Consider the following 21,995-nt stretch of genomic DNA (forward strand, 5'->3'; position numbering starts at 1 on the left):
AGAGAGCTCTGAAGGAGCTGTGACTCACCCAAGGTCACCCAGCGGGCTTCAAGCGGAGGAGTGGGGAGGCAAACCTGGCTCTCCAGATTAGAGTCCTGCCGCTCTTAACCACCACACCGAACTGCGTCTCAAGGAGCAAGCGGACTGTTTGTGGTACTGCAAAGCTCTCTCGCGTCAGCCCATACACTCTTGCAGGTTTAGCAAACCACTGTGACCAGCTGTAACTCAGGCAGGCAAAGGTCTTTTCCCACACCTGCTACCTGCAATTAATTTAACTAAAGATGACCGTTCTATCACTGAGGCAGCCCCCCTCTCATTGAACGCACAACCTACTGCATGCGGGGTACGGTGCTTACAGCCCCCTGCCCCAGGCTGATGAACACAACCAACACTGCCCAGAACAGATAAAAAGAAGTGTTTTTAGCTTCTTACAAAAAAAAGAGTTTATTCTGTAAATGTAGGATGCGGGCTAAATCCCCAGCTCCTATTCTGCTGTACAATTCCCATGCCGGGAGCTGCAGCCTCCCGTCCGTCTGAGCCTGCAGCTCCGTCCAGCTCTTCCGTTCTCCCCTCTCCCCCTTGCTTACTTGCCTCACTTGTGACCCCACCTACCGAACTGGGAGGGAAAGCCAACCAGGGCTGCCTCTCTTTAGAGACCTGTGGTGTTGGAAAGGAAACAAGGCACAGCTGGAAAATGGGCCTCCGCTTTCCAGGGCCTCAAAGCTGGATTTTGTTGAGACAGCAGGACAGCAACAGCACACACATCAAGATCCACAAACTGGTTTAGTCCAAAAAGGCCTGGGATGTGTGTGTTTTCATCTATGAAAAATATTTCTTTTAATCATGTGCGTCTTATGGTGAGGAACTCGGGGGAGGGTCTTCTCCAAGGTTTCAGCCAATTCTTGCTCACAACGTTAAACACTGCAAAATGCCGAAAAAGGGGGGGGCGCAGGAAGGACCTTCAGTCTGTGGACTCCAACACCGACTCACTCAGAGCCAGGTCCCAGTAGTGCTCTGCACCGTGTTTTTTAAAGTGTTCTCGTGCCATGTTTTCAGTGGGGCACTGCTTGAATTTCATGTCGCCAAAGCTGCGATCCTTTGCTGTGCCCTGAAAAGACAAGAGGAGAGAGATTTCACAGAGTATCAGAGATGAAGCTGATGGCTCCTGACCTTTTTTTCCAAGAGGACATTTTTAAAGAGATTATAGTACTAATAACAGAAAGGAACAGGCCATGAGGGCTCTTTTGTAATGGCAATGGATTGTAGTCCATAGAAATGTCTGTGGCATCACCTTACTTTTACTGTGCTACCATGTTCTGGATAGTTTATAGTATATCATGCCTATAGTCTGTTGTTCTCTAATTCTGTAATCCTGGTTCGATTAGTTGTCTGATTAGTTGTCTTGCACTGTCCAGACAACACTGGTTTATTCTGTAATTTGCCGGGAGTCTCAGCGAGAAAAGCAGACAATAAAGCAAATACATAAAATTTCCTCAAATTCAGTTTGTTCATAGTGTATGGAACACCCTCCTGGTGGACATCAGCCTAGCCTCGACTCTTTGGGGCATTGACACAGCAGGACAAAAGGTTTCTATTTAACTAGTTTTCGACCTTTTAGTTGGCATTTTAGGGCTTCTTCTTTCAAATCTCCTGCCTGTGATTAGTTTAACTCAGCTTCTCTATACTGTGTTTCTGCAGTTGAGCCCTTATGCTGGTTTCTGTAATGCTCTTGATTTAATTGCTTTTATTACTTACTGCTTATGGACTATTGTTGCGATACATTTGTTTTAATGATATTGTGGTGAGAGGCAACGTAAGTCCTCAAGCGAACAGCAAGTCATGAGGACAGACAAACCGCAGTCCACCGACAGCACTGGAGGGCTGGCTTCAGCTCTTCAGTCTGCCAGGAAGCTTGTTGGGAGGCCTAAGGCTGGTCTACTCACCTCACCCACAGGGTTGTTGTAAAGATAAATGGGGGTGGGGGGAACGATAGCATATGTATCGCAGAGAACAAAGTAGAACAGAAACATACCCTCCAACGCCTAGTGCTGTCTCTGCTGCAAAGCATGACCACCCCATCCCACACAAATACGGTACAGCAAACAGTTCAGCTTGCTGTGAATCAAAGTTCCCACTGACTGACTTTTTAAACATTCAAATGTATAGCTCTTACGGTTTTAGAGACTGTACTGAAAGCATGTAGGTGAGGCCAGGCAAAGTTTACAGGACTGTAAAAAAAGTTCATTGGGGCTTCTAGTTAATGAAGAAACGTCTGGAATTCAATCCATAGGAACTAGAGATGGGCACGAACCGCAATATGAACTAAAGTTTGTCACAAACCGGGCCATTTTTCAGTTTGCAAACTGGCAGTTTGTCGGAGGGCGTTTCTGACGATCTGCAAAGAATCGCTATGATTTTCAGCCTGGTTCATTTGGTTCATTTTTGGGTTTGTCACTGCAGACAGCCTGGCACCCCATCAATCTGTTTCCTAGGCAATGGGGGGGAGGGGCTTCTGCAGACCTTCTGCTACCCTGGAAGTGACATTTTCATGAACCAAACAAACCGCTTCGTGAACTGGGGAATTTCATGCTAGTTCGTGGTTCATGAAACACATGAACCGCCATTTTCCCAGTTTGTGCCTATCTCTAATAGGAAATTACATGCCAAAGCCCAAACTGAACTGGGGTTTGACACTGAACTCTTTAAGAGTTCCCAACCCGTAGTTTAAAGCACATTACGGTCCAGGATCCAAAAGTCCAAACAGCCGCACTGGATCAGAAAGTTGACTTACCTCCCAAACCAGAGAACATTTGTTTGTCTTTTTCACGGACTCCTCATCAGATTCATCATCATCTGGCCAAGGGAAAAACACACACACACAGAATTAATGTTGAAAACCATTTCCTTTAATCATTTCATATGATGAATAATTTCTCTCAGGAGTTCAGCATTTAAAAATTGTGGCGAACCCACGGAGCTGTTCCTCCTAATGGAGGAGTCTTCTCCAGCTAGCCATGCCCAGTGCCTGCTGATGGCAGGCAAGCGCCTTGTGGTTTGGCCTCGGGTGTGAAGACTGAGCCCAGGAAGTATCGCCCTGGAGACCGGGCAACCCAGTCTCTGGCATAAGGAGCCTAACGCTAACCCTATGCAGAATTACTCCGTTAATTTCAATGGGCTTCGACTGCAGGGACTCTGCAAAGGACAGCACAAAAAGAGTGCCAGAGCAGGGAAGACCTTTCTGCGCCATTGGAAGGGGAGCCAGGGGATCCAGCCCGTTCTGGAGAAGGAGACACCAGCCAGCCACTAGGTCAATATCCCCTACAAAGTTCTCCAAAAGGAAGCAACTTGGATTTAATGGGCAGCCCTCCGCTTTTGTTCAGCACACATCTTCATCCCAGAGAACTAGCAAGCTCAAGAATCCAGGCTGGGGCATTGAAGAGAACACTGTGCTGATAGCCATGAGGGCATCAAAAGCTCGGGATGGGTTTGGCAAAAAAGACAAGAGCTCCAGAAGGCATCCTTTGCAGGTGTTGTTCTGTCCAGGCTGGTTTTCTTACCATCTCCCTTTGTGTTCGATGTCTGCTCATCCCATTTTATTCGATGCAGCATAAGCCGTTTGAATTTTTTCTGTGCTTTAGGGCCTGGGTGGGTGGGAGAAGAGATCGGAAAGGAGACATTTTGATTCTGAAATGACTACTGAAAGATCTTGTGAAGTGGTTTCACAGGGCTTTACTCTTGCCACAAAATGCAGCTAAAGTCTGTATAATGACACTACCTAAATCCGGAGGAGTTAGCCGTGTTAGTCTGTAGTTGCGAAATAGAAAAGAGCCCAGTAGCACCTTTAAGACTAACCTACTTTATTGCAGCATAAGCTTTCGAGAACCACAGCTCTCTTCGTCAGATGCATCGACAGCTTTTGAGAACCACAGCTCTCATCTGACGAAGAGAGCTGTGGTTCTTGAAAGCTGACGATGCATCTGACGAAGAGAGCTGTGGTTCTCGAAAGCTTATGCTGTGGGCTCTTTTCTATCTTGCCATTACCTAAGAAATCAGTTTCAACTGTAAGCGCCTTCCCTTACTGGCATTCCTCCGTAAACGGATATACTTTTAACCTGATGACGACCTTAGAGCTGTGGAGTGGCTGCAGCAAATCAGGTCCACCTGGGCCAGCACTATTTACATCAGCAGCTTCAGGGCCCTTGAGAAGGGCCTGGTAACGGCCAATCCACTGCATCAAAGAAAATCACGTGACGGTGAAGAAAAATAATGTCAACGTGCGGAAAAAAACCTGGAAAACTGGAAAATTTGGGGGAGGACTGAAAACGTCTGTGAAATACTGTTCTCTTTTAGAATAAGTGAAATGCTTTTAAGACAAGGCCGTATTCAGTGAAAATATACAGCACAAAGATTCTTATGTTAAGCAATCTACAGCAGCAGCAGAGAGCAATTCTTGTGTATGTCTGCAAGGATATGTTAGCGTAAATGTGACTGATCCGGTCGACAATCAATCTGCTGTAATGTGAATGAGGGCAACGCACCAATTAAGGCTGCAGTTTTCAGGGCTATAAACTTGATATCCAGATATGCTGCTAGTCTTCTTGTGCCTGCGTGACACTGGCCGTTTTCACACTGCTTACCGGCCACGGAACATTGCGCCAAGCTCCGGAAACGACAGCGTCTTCCTGGTGCGATTTCACACGAGAGTTCTTGCACGAAATTGCGCCAGGCTGTCGTTTCGGGAGCTTGGCACAATGTTCCGTGGCTGGTAAACAGTGTGAAAACGGCCGCTCTTTCTGTCCAAAGCATACAGTTGTGTTTATTACAGAATTTGTGTTTTCTGTTTTCAAAGTTATTTTTTCCCTGCTACTCAGACAGCAAGAACTAAAACACGTGGGCTAAGCAGCATGCAGTGCAGCCCGCAGTTGTCGCCTCCTCTCCCTCACTGGGTATATTTGCAATTTTACTTTTAGAAAAACTGTAATTTTATACTTGAAATCTCACAGATATGCTAGACGGTACAATTTGTATGTTAACTAAGTATCTGAAGAAGTGAGCTGTGGCTCTCGAAAGCTCCTCCCCTACCACAAATTTTGTTAAGTCTTAGAGGTGCTCCTGGACTCTTGCTCTTTTCTACTGCAGACAGACAAACACGGCTACCCATCTTGATCTATGTTAACTAAGTTCTAGATGATAAACTTATTCTATTATTGTAACATAAAATGTAATGCTGATTCCTGAGTATGCAATTTAATTGGGTATGATTGTTCCATTTTATGAGATTTTTAAAAATACGTTTTATACTATGTACTTTTAAAGCTTAAGTTTTTTGATGGTATCCTCCCTTGGGGACCCTAAGCCAGGTGGAAAGGCAACATGAACATGTTTTAAATAAATAGCCAATAAAAAAGAACTGTGTGTATTTATATTTTCCCCAAAATTTCAGCTGTCTCAGGGTGTGGGCACACCGCCAAGTTTTTTCCCGACAGCTTCCCAATTTCTGAAAATGTTGCATCTCTAGATAAGAACATCTGAAGACAGACAAGCCAGTATGACTCTCTCCTCACCTCCTTCTACCACCACCACGTTAACGTCTTTGTGTAAAACGACAACGCCTGTGAGGTACAGCTGACCGGCATTTGCTTCGATCTTGAACTTCTTGGCTGGGTTGCTTAAGTTTCGGACCCTGGGGGTGGCAAAAGAAAGGTGCTCAGGCACAGAACCCGGGCCGAGAGGGAGCAGGCCGTGAACTGGGAGGGGGCGGGATGGAGACACTCACCTATAGACAGATACGTGCACCCCCTGAGAGACGTCTTCCTTCAGCTTCTTCACTTGCTTGGCTTTCCTCTGGGCCGCAGTGAGCTTCCGTGCTGCATTGGCCTCTTCGTGAGCTCTGGGGGGAAGGAGGTGGGCACAAGTCAGTGGCCGGCAGCAAAGATTCTTGGAAGAAACACAGAAGTTGTATTCCTAAAAGTAACCAGGGTGTTGGAGTGGGTGGGAGCGCTGGACGAGACGCGGGCGGCCCAGACTCAAAGCCCCCCCCGCCCCCCTGCTGTAACTCACAAGGCTGCAATGAGAGTGTGGGAGCAATCCATTTAAACCTTGGAACTGATTAATCGACAACTAGTTTTGTTTTGTTTTTAATCTGGTGCTTGATTACTCATGGGATCTATCTTTAATTCCCAACGTATTTATTCCGCCCTTTCGCACCAGCAGCTCAGAGTGGAGTGCGCCGCTTTCTCTGCTCTTCTTAAATTCTCACAATAAGCCTCATAGCGAGTGGCCCGAGACATCCCACTGAGCTTCAGAGCCGTGCGGAGATTCGCACCACACTGTAGCCACTGATTATAGATCCATGGTTGGCAGGCACCGTCTCAGAAGAGGCCTTCTCCTTCTCCCTCCCCGAGGGGGGGATGGAAGTGGGGGCTGCTGCAACACATACCTGTCTCCTGAAGACAGACTGCGTTCTCCCCCCCACCCCCACCTTTCAGAACTATTCTTATTCGGATATGCTTAGAATTGGCCCAAACTTACACAATGAATCCCCCCCCAAGATTCTTCAGTGGACTGCCAGGTCTAACGACAATCACATCTGCACCCTGCCCGTCCTCCGTTTCCTCACTTCACCCACCTTGAGAGACCGTGACTGCCCAAGGTCAGCCAGTAGCAGCCGGGCACCTGGGCCCCCCCACTCCCAACCCACCCCCCCTCTGAACTCCACAGAGAAAAGACTGGATTACCAAAGCAAAGCCAAGCGCGCTCCAGGAGCAGCTGGAACCTGGAGGCTGCTCATTAAAAAGACCCAAGATTCTTCAGTGGACTGCCAGGTCTAACGACAATCACATCTGCACCCTGCCCGTCCTCCGTTCCTCACTTCACCCACCTTGAGAGACCGTGACTGCCCAAGGTCAGCCAGTAGCAGCTGGGCACCTGGGCCCCCCCACTCCCAACCCACCCCCCCTCTGAACTCCACAGAGAAAAGACTGGATTACCAAAGCAAAGCCAAGCGCGCTCCAGGAGCAGCTGGAACCTGGAGGCTGCTCATTAAAAAGACCCAAAGAAGTGGTAAACCCACGCTGGAACGCTTACTTCTGCCTCTTTGCCATCTGGGCTCGGACGTGGGCTTCCACCTTGGTGGGGTCTTGGACAGCTTCTGTTCCCAGAACGCGCATCAGGTTTGAGATTCGAACTGCAAGGGAGGAATGAATGACAATTCTCAGAGCAGCCCTTCAAGGAGGAGGAAGCTGCTTGGTCTTAGGTGGTTTAATCCTCATTTCTAAGACCTCTCGAGCCAGGAGGAAAGGCAGAGTGTAAATATTTCAAATCAAGTGAGAGCAGCTCTTTCATCCGGAGAAGCTGCCGACGTGCCTACGGCAAAGATCTCACCTTTGGGCTCCGGCGGGGGCATGAGGCCGAGCCTCACTTTCTCCTGGAGCTCCTTCTGGGCCTCCCGCCGGGTCTGTCGCCGTAATTTCTTCTGCTCTTTTTTGGTCAGATACACTCCCAAGGTCACTGGCATGTCGCTGTCCACTGGAACAAGAGAAACCAGAACCATCTCTGGTACCAACACAGTCAATGTGGGCTAGATCTTCAGTCCGTGCATGCATTCTCCTCCCACCCACAGTTATTGCCCTCGTAAGCATGTTTCAGTATCAACGTAAAAGATGCTGGTGGCAGTTTAGGGCAGCACAGCAAGCCCCTGCAGCTTATCGAGGACCCTCTTTACTCTCAGCCAAGCTTCCCACTGTAGCTCCGTAAAGGAGACAAGGCTTTGGCTTCTGGCCTGGGCAGCTCCAAGTGCACCAGCGACAGAACGCACCATCAGTCCTGGTGCTCTCTGCTGCCCCATGTGCGCACCATTAGAGCACCCCCCGCTCCCTCTCGCTGGGCGCTACGTTCAGCCAGCAGCCTGGACTGCTCTAGTAAGGAACCAAAGAGCAGGATCTTACCTGGAGGGTTTAACTGAGCCGGGTGCTCCACCAGGTTCGTGATGCCAAAATAGTCCTCCCTTTTAAACGAATCTGCAAATTTTCTAAAAAAGGGAACAGAATGTGCCGTCTCACAGCCTGCTCCTCTCCCTCACTCTACAAAGGGGGAGGAACAAGATCAACGGGAGACACCAGAGGATGCTGCCAGCATGCATAGCTCCATGGCCTCTGCTTCTCTTCCCCCGGTCCCTGCCTCCCTTGGAAATTGCTGCCTTAGACAGAAAAATATTCACGGGCTGATTCTCTACCCGAAGCAACCACTTGCTCCCACCAAGTAAAACTTCTCAGCAGCCCTTAACACACACCCCCACACCCACGCCCCCCCCCCCCATTGCCTTGGCAAAGCACAGCAACATACACATCCAGGCCGTTGGGAATGATGTAGGAGTCCCACCATTCCACCTCGGGGACATCCCCCTCCTTCAGCTCCTTTTTGGGAGTAATCAGGGCCAGTTTGGTAGAGGTATGAATTCCAGTCTTCTTGGCAGCTTGAGAGATCTCGGCCTGGAGTTTCTCCAACTGAGCCTGACAACAACAAACAGCGGCACTTTCAGAGATTTCGAGGAAAAAAAGTCCAACATCTTTTAAGCAGCCCAGTTCCAGAGCGGTGTAGAGGTGGCAGTGCTGGACTAGGACCTGGGAGACCCGTGCTCAGATCCCGTGTTCAGATCCTCGCTCTGCCAGGGAACCTCACTGGGTGACCTCAGGCCTGCCAGCCTAACCGAACTCAGGGTGCTTGTCGGGCGGATAAAACAGAGGAGAATAGCGTCAGGCAGACTGGGGAGAAAGGCAGGGTATACGCGAAGTAGACAGACAAATGAGAGGCAGGGGGCTGATAGCAGTCAAAGCCAGAACGGAACACCGCCTCCCTGGCCAGACCCGGCTTCCCTTTCCAGCAGCAGGCCGCTTGCCCCTGGTGAGCCAGAAAATGTTCCTGGCAACCAGCAGGGGAAATGTTTGTTGAACGAGAGGGTGGCCACTCCTTTCAAGGTTGTTTCAAACACGTTTTGGTAAGGAAGACGACTTTCTGAAGAGCAGCTCCCCAGCACCCATACAAGGGATAACAGGGAAGAGCCCAGTAGCACCTTTAAGACTAACCAAACTTGTAGCATAAGCTTTCGAGAACCACAGCTCTCTTTTTCAGATGGATTCTTTACTATTTTGTGGCCCCAGCCCAGCCTGCCCCTTTCCCTGAGACACCTGTGCCTCCCTCATTACCTTTGTCCGCAACCTCTGGGCAATTTTTTCAAACTTGCCCTTGTCGTGGAACTTGAAGGTCCGCTTTGGCCGCTGAGATGGGGTGATGGAGACCCGGGGGTCGAAGTAAGTGTTGGACTCCATGTCCTCGGAAGGCTTCTCCTTCAGCTGCTGCTTGAACTGCTCCCTCTTCACTGCCCGGATGTTCGCCTTGAGGGTCGGCATGCGGTGAGTCAGCTCGATCTCCTTGCCCGTAGCATCGACCGTGCGACCTTGCTCATCCAAGATCAGGGGGGTTGGCTTGGTCTGGTCCTTCAGCTCAACTTTCCTGGGCCAAGACACCCAACCACGCACAAAGCCCACATAAGCCCACTGGAGACCAGGCGGCCTAGCAGACACCAGGTCCAGGGCAAAGACACCTATGGCTGTGGCATCCCATTAAGACAAGGAGCATTTCTATCTCGATGCCACCACCATGCCCCCCCCCCACAAGTAACAGAGTAAGCTGCGCTTTGTGGCTCTCCAGCCGTCAGCTGGGATCACCCCAGCCCCCAATTTCTTTCCACCTGGCCCCCCAGCATAACTGCCAGCCCCAAGATCCCCTCTGCTGCTTTTCCCCATACAAGCCAAGTCGCAGGCAACAGCTTCACGGCGTCTGCAGCACAAGCCCTCCTCTCTCACTCCTCGGCGGCTGCTTGTAAGCCAAGACACAGGCAAAGGGGTGTGAGCGGCTAAGGAGGGCCAGAAGGAACCCCGCCCCAAAGACGTTCTGTCCACCAGTGCAAGGAGAGGGAGACTGCTGATCCTTCAGGGTCTTGCTGGGCTCAAAATGCCTCTTCCACGGCCGTGACTGGTGGGGGCCCAAAAGCAAGGAAGGGCCAGTCCTCGGATGGGAGGCCATAAGGGAACGGCACGTAGGCAGCCTCGTGCTTCCGGAAGCAAATGCAGCGGGGAGGGGAATCAATAAATGGGAACGGGCCCCTCCTTTCAAGGAAGCACGAGACCCTGCCCTGGCCGCAGAAGAGGCCGAGCCCTGGCCACCAAGTTCCACTGCCGTTTTCAGAGCCCCGGAAGCCTGCACCCCCCACCCCTCTGGCCACATAACGTGGCCTGTCAGGTGTGGTCATAAGCCCCTGAAGGGCCAGACTTACCACAGCCCCCCACCTAAGGGGTCCACATATGCAAGATGATGCACGCTCCTGCTCTCTTTGCTGCCCCACTGCCCCCAAAGGGCTGGAACCCCCTGGCTCACCATGGGGAGGGGGAGACACCCCTTCACAAGGGCACACAGAGTCCCACGTGATCCACTGCTGGCCGACAAAACTCTGTGAATTTTCATCAGCTCACACTGGCAGGCCCTGCACGGAACATGTTCAGCAGCTCCCTCATACTCACGGTGGGGCGATGCCCATTGCGTGAAGGTTGGCCAACCCCACCATGTTGGCATTGCCGATGAGTCCGGGTTTTAAGGCCAGCTGTGCCTGGATGCGAGCCTGTAGCTCGGCCGCTTTCCTGGCTTTCTCGATGGCGTCGTTCATGAAGGTGGCTGCCTGCGAGGGCTGGATGGTGTTGCCAATGGGGAGGCGTTCAGGCTGGGATGCGGCCGGAGCTTTAGGCTGCGGGGGTGGGAAGAAGAGGTGCTGAAGGTCACCTGCCAGGACTATGAGCAGGCTGCAGGGCCTCGAGTGCGGCCCAGCTGTGTCCCCAAGTAGGCTGCAGAAAACGACAGAAAGAAGTAGCCTGTGGCAGGGTGGGAGGTGAGGAGGGGGGAGTCTGGACTGAAAGGCAGGAGGGCCCGGAATGGGGGATGAGGGCTGGAGAGACCTGAGCTTAAATTCTTGCTCAACCATGAAACTCACAGGGTGATGCTCAGCCAGCTACTTTATAGGGCTGTCGAGAGGATAAAATGGAGCGGATGACGACGCACAGCACCTTGAGCTCCTTGGAGCATCAGCAGGATACAATGGTAAAAGCCGGAGGAGCTGGCCTTCACTGACGTTTTGATGAAGTTGTGAGCTGCCGATCCACAGTGCTGGATAATCCACTGTGCTGCCCAGCAACCATTTTAAGAAGTTTTTAAAGATGTTTTTATTTGTTCACCCAAACTGGGTGAAAGGTGGCATAGAAATGTTTTAAATAAATAAAAAATCTTGGAGAAAGGGCTGGACCCAGTGCAGGAGTTGGGGGGGGGGATTGGGGTGGCTGGGGGAAAGGGGAGCTGAGAACGTCAAGCCCTGCTGGTGGATGGCTTTGCACCCTCAGAAATGCAACCCACTGTATCCAACCTACCAAATCCACTTTAGTTCAGGTTTGTTTTGTTTTTTAAACACACCAGGGTGATTGCTGTGGGGATAATAACAACATACTTTGAAAACCGCTCTGAATGGGAGTTAAGTTGTCCTGAAGGGCAGTATATAAATTGAATGAGATTATTATTGTATGATTAAGGCTTTCTCTGCCAGAGATTTAACCTCGGCTGGAGTTCTGCTCTAGAGAACATAACAGCAAAGGCAGCCCAGAACGGGCAGTGGGCTTGGGAGGTCGTACCTGAGGTGCGGGAGGGCTGATGAAACTCAGCTGTTTCTTCCTCTCCTCAATCTGCCGTGTTGCTGCTTCCATCATTTGCTTGATCTGCAGGGAGTTTTCCAAAAATTAAATATTTGTGGATTCTTCCCTCTTTAGAACAGAATGTTGTTCCTTCGTGCCAGACTCAACACAGGCACAACAAATGAGACACACACACACCCCAAGAACACACAAAGCTTCCTTATACTGAGTCTCAACCCTTGGTCTACATTGGCAAGCTCTGTCTCCTCTGACTAGCAGGAGCTTTTCAGGTAGAGAAAGGTTGCGCACACAGAGTACTAAATCTAGCATTCTAGGAGCAGCCGGGACGGCAGAGTTACAATCTCTTAGACTGGCACCGTTTGGAAGCTACACAAGTTGGCAGCTTGTCCCTGGTCATCTCCTCTTGCTCCAAACATACTGTGTGAACCCCCATGCTCCTGCACAGGGGGTGCAGGTTATATTCTTTTTGGAAAGCCTGACTATGCCAGAAAAGCAGGTGAGAATTTCAGAATAGCCTCGTCTGTATACGAGGAAAGGGGAACGGTTAAGGAGCATACCGCCTGCACTGAAAATGCAGGTGGAAAAAACAGAAGTAAACTGTGGTGCTGTTTCAGTCGCAAGCTGCCTCCAGAAGGTTCTGAACAGGGGGCATAAACATTTTCTAACAAACAAATAAAAGGCCTTCCTACATGCCAACTCCCAAAAGAAGTCTCTTTTGTTGTTACTTGTCGGAATAAAGCTGCCTGCGTGTAAAAGGCACCATCTCTGAAAATCCGGTCTGCACAGATTGAAATCCACAATTTGCGAGGGAGTGAATGCCAAGCTGAGATCCCCACCACCCACCCCCGGGCTCACCTGCAGCTTAGTCAGCATTCCTGGACTTTCCGCCGGTGGGCCAGGGATGACCTCAGGCTCTTCCTCGACTTCTTCAAAGCGTGGGATACGGCGTTTCTTGACACCTGAAGATTCCTTCGAAATTTCCGAGTCATCACCAAACACATCCTAGGGGAATGGAATGGGGAAAGCTTTGGTAGTGACCACTAAAAGAGCCGAGCAGCTATGCATTTAAAAAACACACAAGACAATCAGGGGGAACCTCTGGAGCAATTTTGACAGCTGAGCTTTGCAATGTTTTCCATGAGCGATTGGAAACGGAAGGCAATGATGGAACTTGGAACGTTTGCAAGCGCCTAAGCAGAAAGATACAAGATGAGGGGATCTCAGGGCCAAGCGGAGGCAGCACCAACCCTAACCTCATCCACTATCACACGATAGGCCCAGCCCACACAAGAACTTTCTCCTTCCACTATTCAACACAGACAGAACAGCCCAAGTGCAGTTTCCAGGGAAGGGCCATCCTCCTCATCAACCTGAGCCAAGATTCAATCGCAAAACAGTACAGGGTCCAGTAGCACCTTTCAAGACTAACCAACTTTATTGTAGCATAATCTTTCAAGAACCACAGCTCTCTTCGTCGGATGCATTGTCAGAGCCAGTTTGGTGTAGTGGTTAAGAAAGCGGGACTCTAATCTGGAGAGCCGGGTTTGATTCCCCACTCGAATGTTGTTGTTGTTGTTATTATGATGCTACGATAAAGTTGGTTAGTCTTGAAAGGTGCTACCGGACTCTTTACTAACCTGAGCAAAGTGTGCCCTGCTTCAGTAAGAGGAGGTGCAGGAGCCAAGTGTTCCTGACTCAGGGACTTCCACCCCAGATGAGAAAGCTGTTCCTCTCGCACACTTTACAGTAAGGCAGCGAAGTGTTAACACCTGGGATGAGTCTACTGGCCCACCAAAAAGCCATCATCTTCCAGAAAGAGCGCCATGCTCTGTCCATGCCTCCCCTCCCAACAAACACACAACCAGCACCGATCAGCTGGAAAGGGTGGAGGAATGGAATGCCTCGTTGCCAAGCGCCTGGATCTTTCCAAGGAAGGTACTATCCTTCATAACAGCCTAGAAGCAAGACGTGCAGCAGCCAGTCTAGAGTCCCTTGACAAAACCCTGAACATCTGGAACAAAACTTCTTTCTCTTCGTGAATCCAGAGACCAGGCCGTGTTCTGTCCATAATACTAAAAAAAGTGTCCTGTGATTTTAAATTTGCTGCCACCAGCAACCGTTTGTGCAAGGACCATTTAAAGCGGTGAAAGTGTTTTAGTCTTGATGGCCATGCCACAAAAGCCCGTGGAGCTGGAGTACCGGAATATGACTGGGGAAGGCTGGCTTCAAGTCTCCACTCAGCTCATCGCTGAGAGTTTCATCTGAGGATAAAAACAAAGGGGAAACCCACGTCTGCCCCAATGGGAAGAAGAGATGGGATAGAGCCAGTTTGGCGTAGTGGTTAAGAGCGCGAGACTCTAACCTGCAGAACCGGGTTTGATACCTCGCTCCTCCGCTTGAAGCCAGCTGGGTGACCTTGGGTCAGTCAGTCACAGCTTCTAGGAGTTCTCTCAGCCTCACCCACCTCACAGGGGGATTGTTGTTGTGGGGATAATAATGACATACTTTGTAAACCGCTCTGAGTGGGTGTTAAGTCATCCTAAAAGGGCGGTATATAAATCGAATGTTGTTGTTGTTATAAAAGGTGATTTTCCCAAGATATGTTGACAGCTCATTTTGAATGGGCATATCTGTACCTGGACCATGCATTTGGGAAAATACAGGGCTCACCGATCTATGCAAACGAGTAATGATTAATTAGTGTGTAGGTGCCACTCCAGAGGAAAGGGAGGATACAGCCAGACCATCCTCCAGTAGGGCGGCATCCAGCACCGGCAACAACTGTGATGCACTTTAATTTCCACTGTTTTTTATTTCCATGAGAAAAAATTATAGAGTCCTCACTTTGTAAGTGAGAGGAAACAAAAGCAGGCAGAAAACGGAACTGACTTATGGCAGACCCTGCAGGGGCTTTCAAAGCAAGAGATGTCGAGAGGTGGGTTGCCACGGCTTGCTCCTACACTGCAACCCTAGGCCCTGACAGTGCATGGACAGCCTGCATGTGCCCCCTAGATCCCCAGCCAGCCCTCCTTGCTCTACACTTCCAAAGCTTGCCTGCAGTTCAAAAGTGTAGAAAATATTTCCAAATTAGGAGGTGTGGGGAGAAATATATATATACATATATTATATATACACATACAAACCATTCGTAAGCGTTAAGTGAACTCCCTTCTTCACCATTATGGAGCACAAGTCCTACAAGGACAGTTCCTCATCCAGGAACAGGGCACCTCATGGAAAACCTACAAGTTCAAGAGAAAGGGCTTGCCCATAGTATAAAAGGATGTAGACCACAAAAATCCTATCCCTGACTTTCCCCAGCAGTGAGCAACTTCCCAACAAGCTGATACCAGCTAGTAGCCAGAGACAGAGACGATGTGTTGGTTTCTGCTTTCCTTAGTGAAGGAGTAATACCTGGGACAGGAAGGGGGGGGGGGCAGTAAGTAGACTGCGCTGACAACAGCTGAGTCCTGAGAATGGGGAAGGCTAAGACTCTGTCCCAGAAGAAGATGAATGACCTCAAATGACGGCAAACCACACACTCTGAAAAACAGAGCAGCTGCTCTAGAGCTAGATTTGCCTGTTACTCCATGACATGTACCTGCTTGTTACTGTGCACGCTATAGACTGGCAGCCTTGGACAAGTCCATGACATTTTAAAAAGATTCCAACATTGGAAGTTTACACTTTAGAAGGAAGGGGTGAAAGTCCCAGTCCCCACGGCCATCAAGACCTGCCATCTACAAGGGGCAGGAAATAAATACTGCAGATTTCTGGTCACAGCAAGCAACTCCTAAGAACTGCATTTAATTTTTAGGTTCTTGGTAATCAAATACCCCAGGGCCATTTTCATACATCTTTAAAATAGCATCATATTCACGGAAGGCTGTCGGCTTCCTTGCACAATTTTTGACGCCATCCATTTACAAAATGGAGGCAGGCAATGACGATGGCGCTTTTGCGGCATTCTGTAAATGGATGGCGTCAAAAATCATGCGAGGAAGCTGGCAGCCTTCCATGAGCATCGCACTATTTTAAAGATGCATGAAAACAGCCCAGGACAGAGGGGAGAGTATGACTATACTACGTAAGGACTTACACTGCAGTTCCTAAAGCTCGCACTAAACAAATAGAAGGGATCCAGGCCTGGATGAGAAAGGACTTAATTTACACAAAGCAGAATACAAAATTCTGAAAAGTGGAACTCTCTGAATCAGAAACACAGCATTTCAGTCATTAGTGCGCAGCTCACGTTTTCCAGAATCAAAATCCTCATCTAGCAAACACGAAGAATGATCTGTTAATTCATATAAGCGACAGGCATATTTCTACTTCTGCTCTGAAGTTTATCATTTACCAACCCAATCACTGCACAAACAGCATGGAATGATATCGGGAAAATAGACACTGAGCAGCGTCGTCCGGGAAGGGCCACAACTCCGGGCAGAGCACCCCACTCGTCTTCAGGAGGGTTCCTACTCAGGCATCTTTACAACTGACCACTGAGGAAGGCCTGAGGGCCGAAACGCGTCTGTTTTTTTCCTGTCCCTTGGTCTATTTGTGTTGGTCATTGCACTGTACCATCATCTGTACCTTGAGATGTTTTAGCAAGTTTTAGCATATACATGTAGCCTGCCATTCAGGCCTTATGTTTTAAACTTGTTTTTAATCTACATTCGTGCACATTTATAATAAATATTTTCTAACATATTTTTAGGTTGTTACTTAACCCCTCTATTTTGTTCCCCTGCTTGTTTGGGTTGAGTTTGTGGGGACTTTCCCCCACAAACCCTTTCTCTTCCTTGCTATCTCTAGTTCAAGGCCTTACAGCAGCAGATGTTCAAAAAGCCTTTCTTTGCCTCGACCCTGGAAAGCCGCTGCTATTTCTGAGCAGAGAAGATGAAACTAAAGGAACGGCTATCAGGCTGAGACTGACTAAGCAAGACCCAAACCATAACCCTGTCCTTAGTCTGAAATCCCATTAAGCCTTTGCACAGAAGATCAAAGAACACCTAGAGACGGGATTTCTTTTAGATGTCCACGCATCTTGGCACTTCTGGAGATGCAAAAGACTCAAGGCACCAGGTCGGAGCCTGCAGAACTGATGCACCTCCTCTGTTATGAAAAAGCCCTTCCTCTGACGCAACAGCCTCTCTCTCACATCAGGAGAAGGTGCCTTCTTCCACTGGAGCAAAGTATCACTGGGAGCGGAATGGATCTGTGGGATCCAATCCAATATTTGTAACGTTTCAAAGACCAGAATTACAATAGGAGAAAGCTGAAGATCTTCCTTCTGCACTGCAATTTCCAGATGAACGCAAGCTCTGTGATAAGATATTCCTGCTGCACAGAAAGCCCCATGAACTCCCAACTCTGGAGGAATCTGGTTTTTTAAAATTTTTTTGCATGTGATTGCAGAGTAAGAAAAAGCAGAAGAAATAAAGCTATGGGCCACAAGAGACTGAATCGCAGAATCTTCAGTACTGAAGGTCACTTCTTAAAAATGCAGCAACATGTTCAACAGAAACATGGGTGACACCCTCTTCTGCGTAACGGAAGGGTGGTACACAATGCCAGGGTAACTGTAGGCAAAACCCAATGAACTGCCTAAGCCTTGAATCCCAAAGCAAAGGTGGCGGGGGGGGGGCGAGATGAGTTTCCAAAGCACATTAGTCTACTTGCACCATTAACACACACTGATCCCCTGGAGTCACACCTCCATTTCACTCTTCCTACTTGTCTACCCCACAGACTGCAGGGCCAGCTAGTTAGGCTAGCATTAGAGTAGTGCACTGACATCTCACACTCATGTACCACCAACTTCCTGCACAACAGTTTCACAGAACAAGAACTTAACCAGAAAGTACAGCAAACCACCACCTAGAAGCGCCCTTCTTTTGTCAAGCCAATTCTGCCTGTCTTTCAACAGCACCAGGCTGTACCAGAATACTGTCACTCACGTTAGTCACCTCCCTAATGTTTCTGGCAGTTCAAGATTCAGGGGCTGAGACACAAAAAGGAACACGGAACAGGAACAGCACCAAGAAGAGCACAGAGGCACCTACACTTCAGTTTGGAGGAAAAGGCCTTTTCTCTTGAACTTTTAGGCATTATAGTGCAGAGCCCTCTCTGGAAGAAGGAAATGGAGCCCGACGACATTACCCCATCAGCAACCTCTACAAACCTGCAGCCTTTTAAGCAAATGGACCAAATCCAACCCAGAGTTCAGCTCACCTTCAATTCCCGCTTTCGGTTTCGGTCACTGTTGGACTTGGAGTGCCGGGAGCTTCGGCCTTCTTCAACTGCCTCAAAGAGCTTATCAACAAACCGCAAAGTGGAGTCATCCAAGAAGGGCTTGAGGTGATCTGAGGAGGGGATAAAAAGGATGTGAGTAGAGATCTGGGGACTACAGAAAGCATCCGCAAGCACCTGAAGGGAACCAGCTCTTTGGTCTACAGCACAATTTGCTAACAAATGGCCAGTTGACAGGGTCTTCTTTCCCACTGGCAAGGAGGAAAAAGACAACTCTAACTAACTGTGAAAGAGCACTTTTGCAAAGCTTGTACTACAGCATACCCTTTCCCAGTCGCCAAATCTATGGCTCCTTTTTTGCTTACCAACTACGAGATGAGCTTGAACAAGAGTAGGCGAGAAGTTGTAGTCAGGGCTCTTCTCTCAAGAGCAGTTTAAGTTGTTCAGGCTCATGATGGAGCCATGGCGTCAACTCCCATTTTTAAATACTAGTTTTTAAACCTCTCAGTAGTATCCAATTTTCCCTCGAGTCTGCCTGAGCCAGCTCAAAGCAGCTGAATTACTACAATAGGAGCGCAGTGTGTATGCTGCTCCCGGGGTCCCATCAAAATGCCTTGGCAGTTCCTCTTCGTCCACTGAGCCAGGGAGGAGGCAGAATTCCAAGACCACTTAGAACCCTTCATTGGTCCTCAACCTTCTTGAATCCACCGTCAGTTTTGAGAACACTTAGTGCCACAACAAAAATGGCTGCCAGGGATGACAAGTTCAATAACAAAACGTGGGGGAAGATGCACAAAACATCAGGAGGCTCAAAGTGAATCATCCTCCTCTTGAAGCGGAAGTTGTTTCGGAATGGGACTTCTCTGCAGACTCAAAGCTCATCATTTTTTGGGTTCCTCTGAAACACCTTCCGCTACAATGAAGTGGAGGAAAACCAGCTTTGTGTCACGGGAAAGAAGCAAGTAGGAGACAGAGTACACACTGGCAGCTGAAACAGTGCCTATGACTCGTGTCTGAAGAGGGGAGCTGTGACTTTCAGCTTACACTTGTTGATCTTTAAGGTGCCACTGGACTCAAATCCTGAGTGCCTACGAACACCACAGACCTAAACAATACAGGCTCTGCTACATGGTAACAGCTCTCCAGCATCTCAGGCAGCAAACCGGCTCCACTTTCTTTTTAAATTGGAAGAAAGATCAAGCCTGAGAGTTCTTTGTGCAAAGCACCATCTCTGCCTCTTAAGTTATAGATTTTCTTCCTGAGAAATGGTGGGGGGGGGGGGACATGAGAACTTACCAGCTGCCTTCTTTTTATCCATGCCTTTCCCCACACAGTTCAATGCAGCAGTGACCACGGTGGGTTCTGAGAAGCCGAGGACACGCTTCACCGTCTTCTCCACCCATGGCTTCAGCTCATCCAGCTCCCGCTTGGAAAGGGCCATCCTCAGAGAAATCTAAAAAGAAAGAGCTTGTCAGGCCCATGCCAGTCTCTCCGGCTGCCAAGATCCCATCCCTCACAAGGGGTAAAACAAGAGGAGCTGCCCTCTTGTGTTTTACTTTCTGGAACAATTTCTACATGCATCAGCAAAATACGCACAAAAAGGGCTTTAATTCCCAAACTATCATGGGGAGCACACTCTTCCTCTCCGCGAGGCCCATCCCCGGAGTCTACGCCTCCCTCTGCCCAAACTACTAAGACCAGCACCAGGAGGCCCTTGTTGTACAACAATGCAGGAAAAGGATAGTTTGCAACGGGGAGGGGGTGTGGCTGAAGGGTGGAGCACCAGTCTGGGGGCATGGAGGGCCCTGGGTTCAATCTCTGCCACCTGCCGCTGAAGGAGTCCCCGACAAGGAAGACCCTTTTCCGCTAGAGCCACTGCCAACTGGAGCAGAAAACTGGGGGCTCGGCAGGCCAAGGGGCCTGACTTTGGGCAGCTTCCTCCACCTCCCCCATTAGCTGGAGCAGCATCTGCCTGGCAGAAAACTGCTGCTCCGGGGCGGCTCTGCTGTCAAACGCGGCCGACGGTCAAGGAATCGTAGCACCTTCTCCTGAAGGGAAAGATGAAGAGCCGGAGGCTTCGGCGCCTGAGGAGCAGCACGGGAGAGGCCCCCCAACCCACACCCGGCAGAGAAAGAAAGAATCCCGCCTTCCTCTCTCAGAGCCCCCAGCGAGCCCAGCCCCCTGAAACAAAGGGCCTCTTCGGACCAGGCAGCGCTCTCGGCATGCAGCAAACGCCGCCTCTGGCGCAGAGCCACGGGGTTGGAGGGGACCTCCAGAGTCACCTAGTCCGACCCCTTCGCAGGGCAGGAAGTTCACAGCGACCTCCCCTTACTACCACCCCCTACCACCCCCACCCCCACCCCATGACCCCTGCAAGACACCGCCGGGATCCCCAGCCTGGGGGAAACTGCGGCCTCGCCTCGCCCGGGGTTGTGTTTTTCAGGCTCTCCCCAGCGGGCCCCGCCGCCCCCGCCAGGCAGGGCAGCCGAAGGAAAGGCGCCTCCCCGCGCCGGCTACATCCGACGAAGGGATTCGCCTCCTCGGCCCAGGCCTGCCGGGGGACACAGCGCAGCCGAGGGCGGGCCGCGGACCCACGAATGCTCCGGCGGTGGAGCCTCCCTGGGCAGGGGCAGCCTACCACGGGGCCGCCGCCAGAGCGAGGGCGCCCACCCCACGCCCTCCGGAGGCCCCTGGCGGCCGGGCAAGGCGCATCCACCGCGGCCTCGCCCGCCCCGGCTCCCTTCCGCCCGCCCGCCAGACTCACCTCGCCCGCCTGCCCAGCGAGGAAAGGCCGCGCCACAGGCTCTGCCTGACGGAGACCGAACGTCGTCGGAGAGCGGGCCGGAAGCGGAAAAAGGGGAGAAGCCGGAAGAGGAAACAGCCGCCTCCAAGACCGTGAATCCTAGAGCGGCACGACCGGAAAGCGTGGATGACTGAGTTCCGGGTTGGGTTCTGACGCCATTTTGGCCGCCTCCGCTAGCGGCAGGAGCCCCTCCCTCCCGTGAGGGGGCGGGGGGTGTCTCTGGTGGCGGTGATGAGGCCGGCCTGCCCTGCAGGGCGGGTTGTAAAGGGGGCGCCAGAAGCGCCGCTGCCCCGTAAAGGGGTGATCAGGTGTTTTTTTTTGGGGGGGGGGAGGGTTGAAATTTTATTTTTTTAATTTTTGTTTGTGATTTATAGTCCGCCTTTCACCGAGACGCCAGGCGGATTACACAGTGTGAGATTAGTCCAGTCAATATCAAGAACATTTCCATAAACAAAGCCATAGGGCGAATAAATAAAAGTTCACAAAGCCATAGCGTTAGCTGGAGTCCAATACAACGTAGTGGCGAGGTCTGTGGTTGCTCACTCATTAGTGGATCATCTGAGACCCCCTCCCTACAATACAGCCCTCCTATCTGAGTAAAAAACTTTTTTGAATAATTCGGTTTTGCATTGTTGCAGAAAGCCAGGTGAGGGGGGGGGGCTCTCCTGACCCCCTCAGGCAGGCTGTTCCAAAGTCTGTGTACGGCTGGATGCAGGATCCTCCCCCCAATGGGAGTGGGGTGCACGTTTATTGACACCATTGGACCCATAAGAGAGTGTGATAGGAAGCCAGTGTAATGTACTGGCTAGGATTGAAGGGAGTGATGGCTGTTTTCCCCAACCTACTTCACAGGGTGGTTGTGAAGATTAAATGGAGGCAGGACCCAGGTGTATTGCTCTGGATTCATCAGATGAACAGTGGGATAAAAACTCAATCAAAAAAAGGAATAACAATCCACAGGCAAGCTGACTGAACAGACATTTTAAGAAAATATAGAATTGTGGCTCCAAAGACATTACTGGACAGGTTAAGGGCAGTTTAAATCCAGTTCCTTTCAAACTCAATTTCCTTTTGTTGCTGTAAGAGAATTTTAATACAATACAATAAAGTGTGCAGGCGGACACCACCTACCCTCCTTGAAGGGACAGCAGGATAAAAGTAGAATAAAAATGAACAGGTACACGCATGCT

At 50.1% G+C, this 21,995-nt stretch overlaps 2 protein-coding genes across 3 annotated transcripts; one reads left to right on the top strand and one right to left on the bottom strand.

Moving 5' to 3' along the window:
* Nucleotides 1–423: 423 nt before the first annotated feature.
* On the bottom strand, nt 424–20,846 carry PRPF3 (pre-mRNA processing factor 3). Of its 2 annotated transcripts, none has more exons than XM_054998733.1 (16): nt 20,767–20,846; nt 19,299–19,455; nt 17,985–18,115; nt 12,606–12,752; nt 11,730–11,813; nt 10,578–10,798; nt 9,204–9,510; nt 8,344–8,510; nt 7,947–8,029; nt 7,384–7,527; nt 7,087–7,186; nt 5,777–5,890; nt 5,565–5,683; nt 3,558–3,641; nt 2,792–2,853; nt 424–1,108 (listed from the first exon to the last, which is right to left on the bottom strand). In XM_054998733.1, the coding sequence occupies exons 2-16, from the start codon at nt 19,441–19,443 to the stop codon at nt 962–964; spliced, it is 2,055 nt and encodes a 684-aa protein (XP_054854708.1). In that variant the 5' UTR covers nt 19,444–19,455; nt 20,767–20,846; the 3' UTR covers nt 424–961. The 2 variants fall into 2 exon arrangements, with proteins under 2 accessions (XP_054854708.1, XP_054854700.1); XM_054998725.1 differs by having other exon boundaries at nt 7,384–7,554.
* Nucleotides 20,063–20,939, top strand: LOC129325759 (proline-rich protein HaeIII subfamily 1-like). The gene is made up of 2 exons (XM_054973636.1): nt 20,063–20,279; nt 20,446–20,939. Exons 1-2 carry the CDS (start codon nt 20,063–20,065, stop codon nt 20,937–20,939), a joined length of 711 nt encoding a protein of 236 aa, XP_054829611.1.
* Nucleotides 20,940–21,995: the final 1,056 nt, after the last annotated feature.

This window comes from Eublepharis macularius, chromosome 1 (assembly GCF_028583425.1).
Source record: "Eublepharis macularius isolate TG4126 chromosome 1, MPM_Emac_v1.0, whole genome shotgun sequence".
NCBI classification, from domain to species: Eukaryota; Metazoa; Chordata; class Lepidosauria; order Squamata; family Eublepharidae; genus Eublepharis; species Eublepharis macularius.

Coding starts and splice junctions, on each gene's coding strand:
- PRPF3 (XM_054998725.1), bottom strand. CDS start 19,443: ATGGCCCTTTCCAAGCGGGAGCTGGATGAGCTGAAGCCATGGGTGGAG. Junction 11,814..12,605: donor GAATGCTGACTAAGCTGCAG/GTGAGCCCGGGG, acceptor AACTCCCTGCAG/ATCAAGCAAATGATGGAAGC. Junction 5,891..7,086: donor CAGATGGCAAAGAGGCAGAA/GTAAGCGTTCCA, acceptor CCTTCCCCCCAG/AGCTCACGAAGAGGCCAATG.
- LOC129325759 (XM_054973636.1), top strand. CDS start 20,063: ATGAAGAGCCGGAGGCTTCGGCGCCTGAGGAGCAGCACGGGAGAGGCC. Junction 20,280..20,445: donor GGTTGGAGGGGACCTCCAGA/GTCACCTAGTCC, acceptor TGTGTTTTTCAG/GCTCTCCCCAGCGGGCCCCG.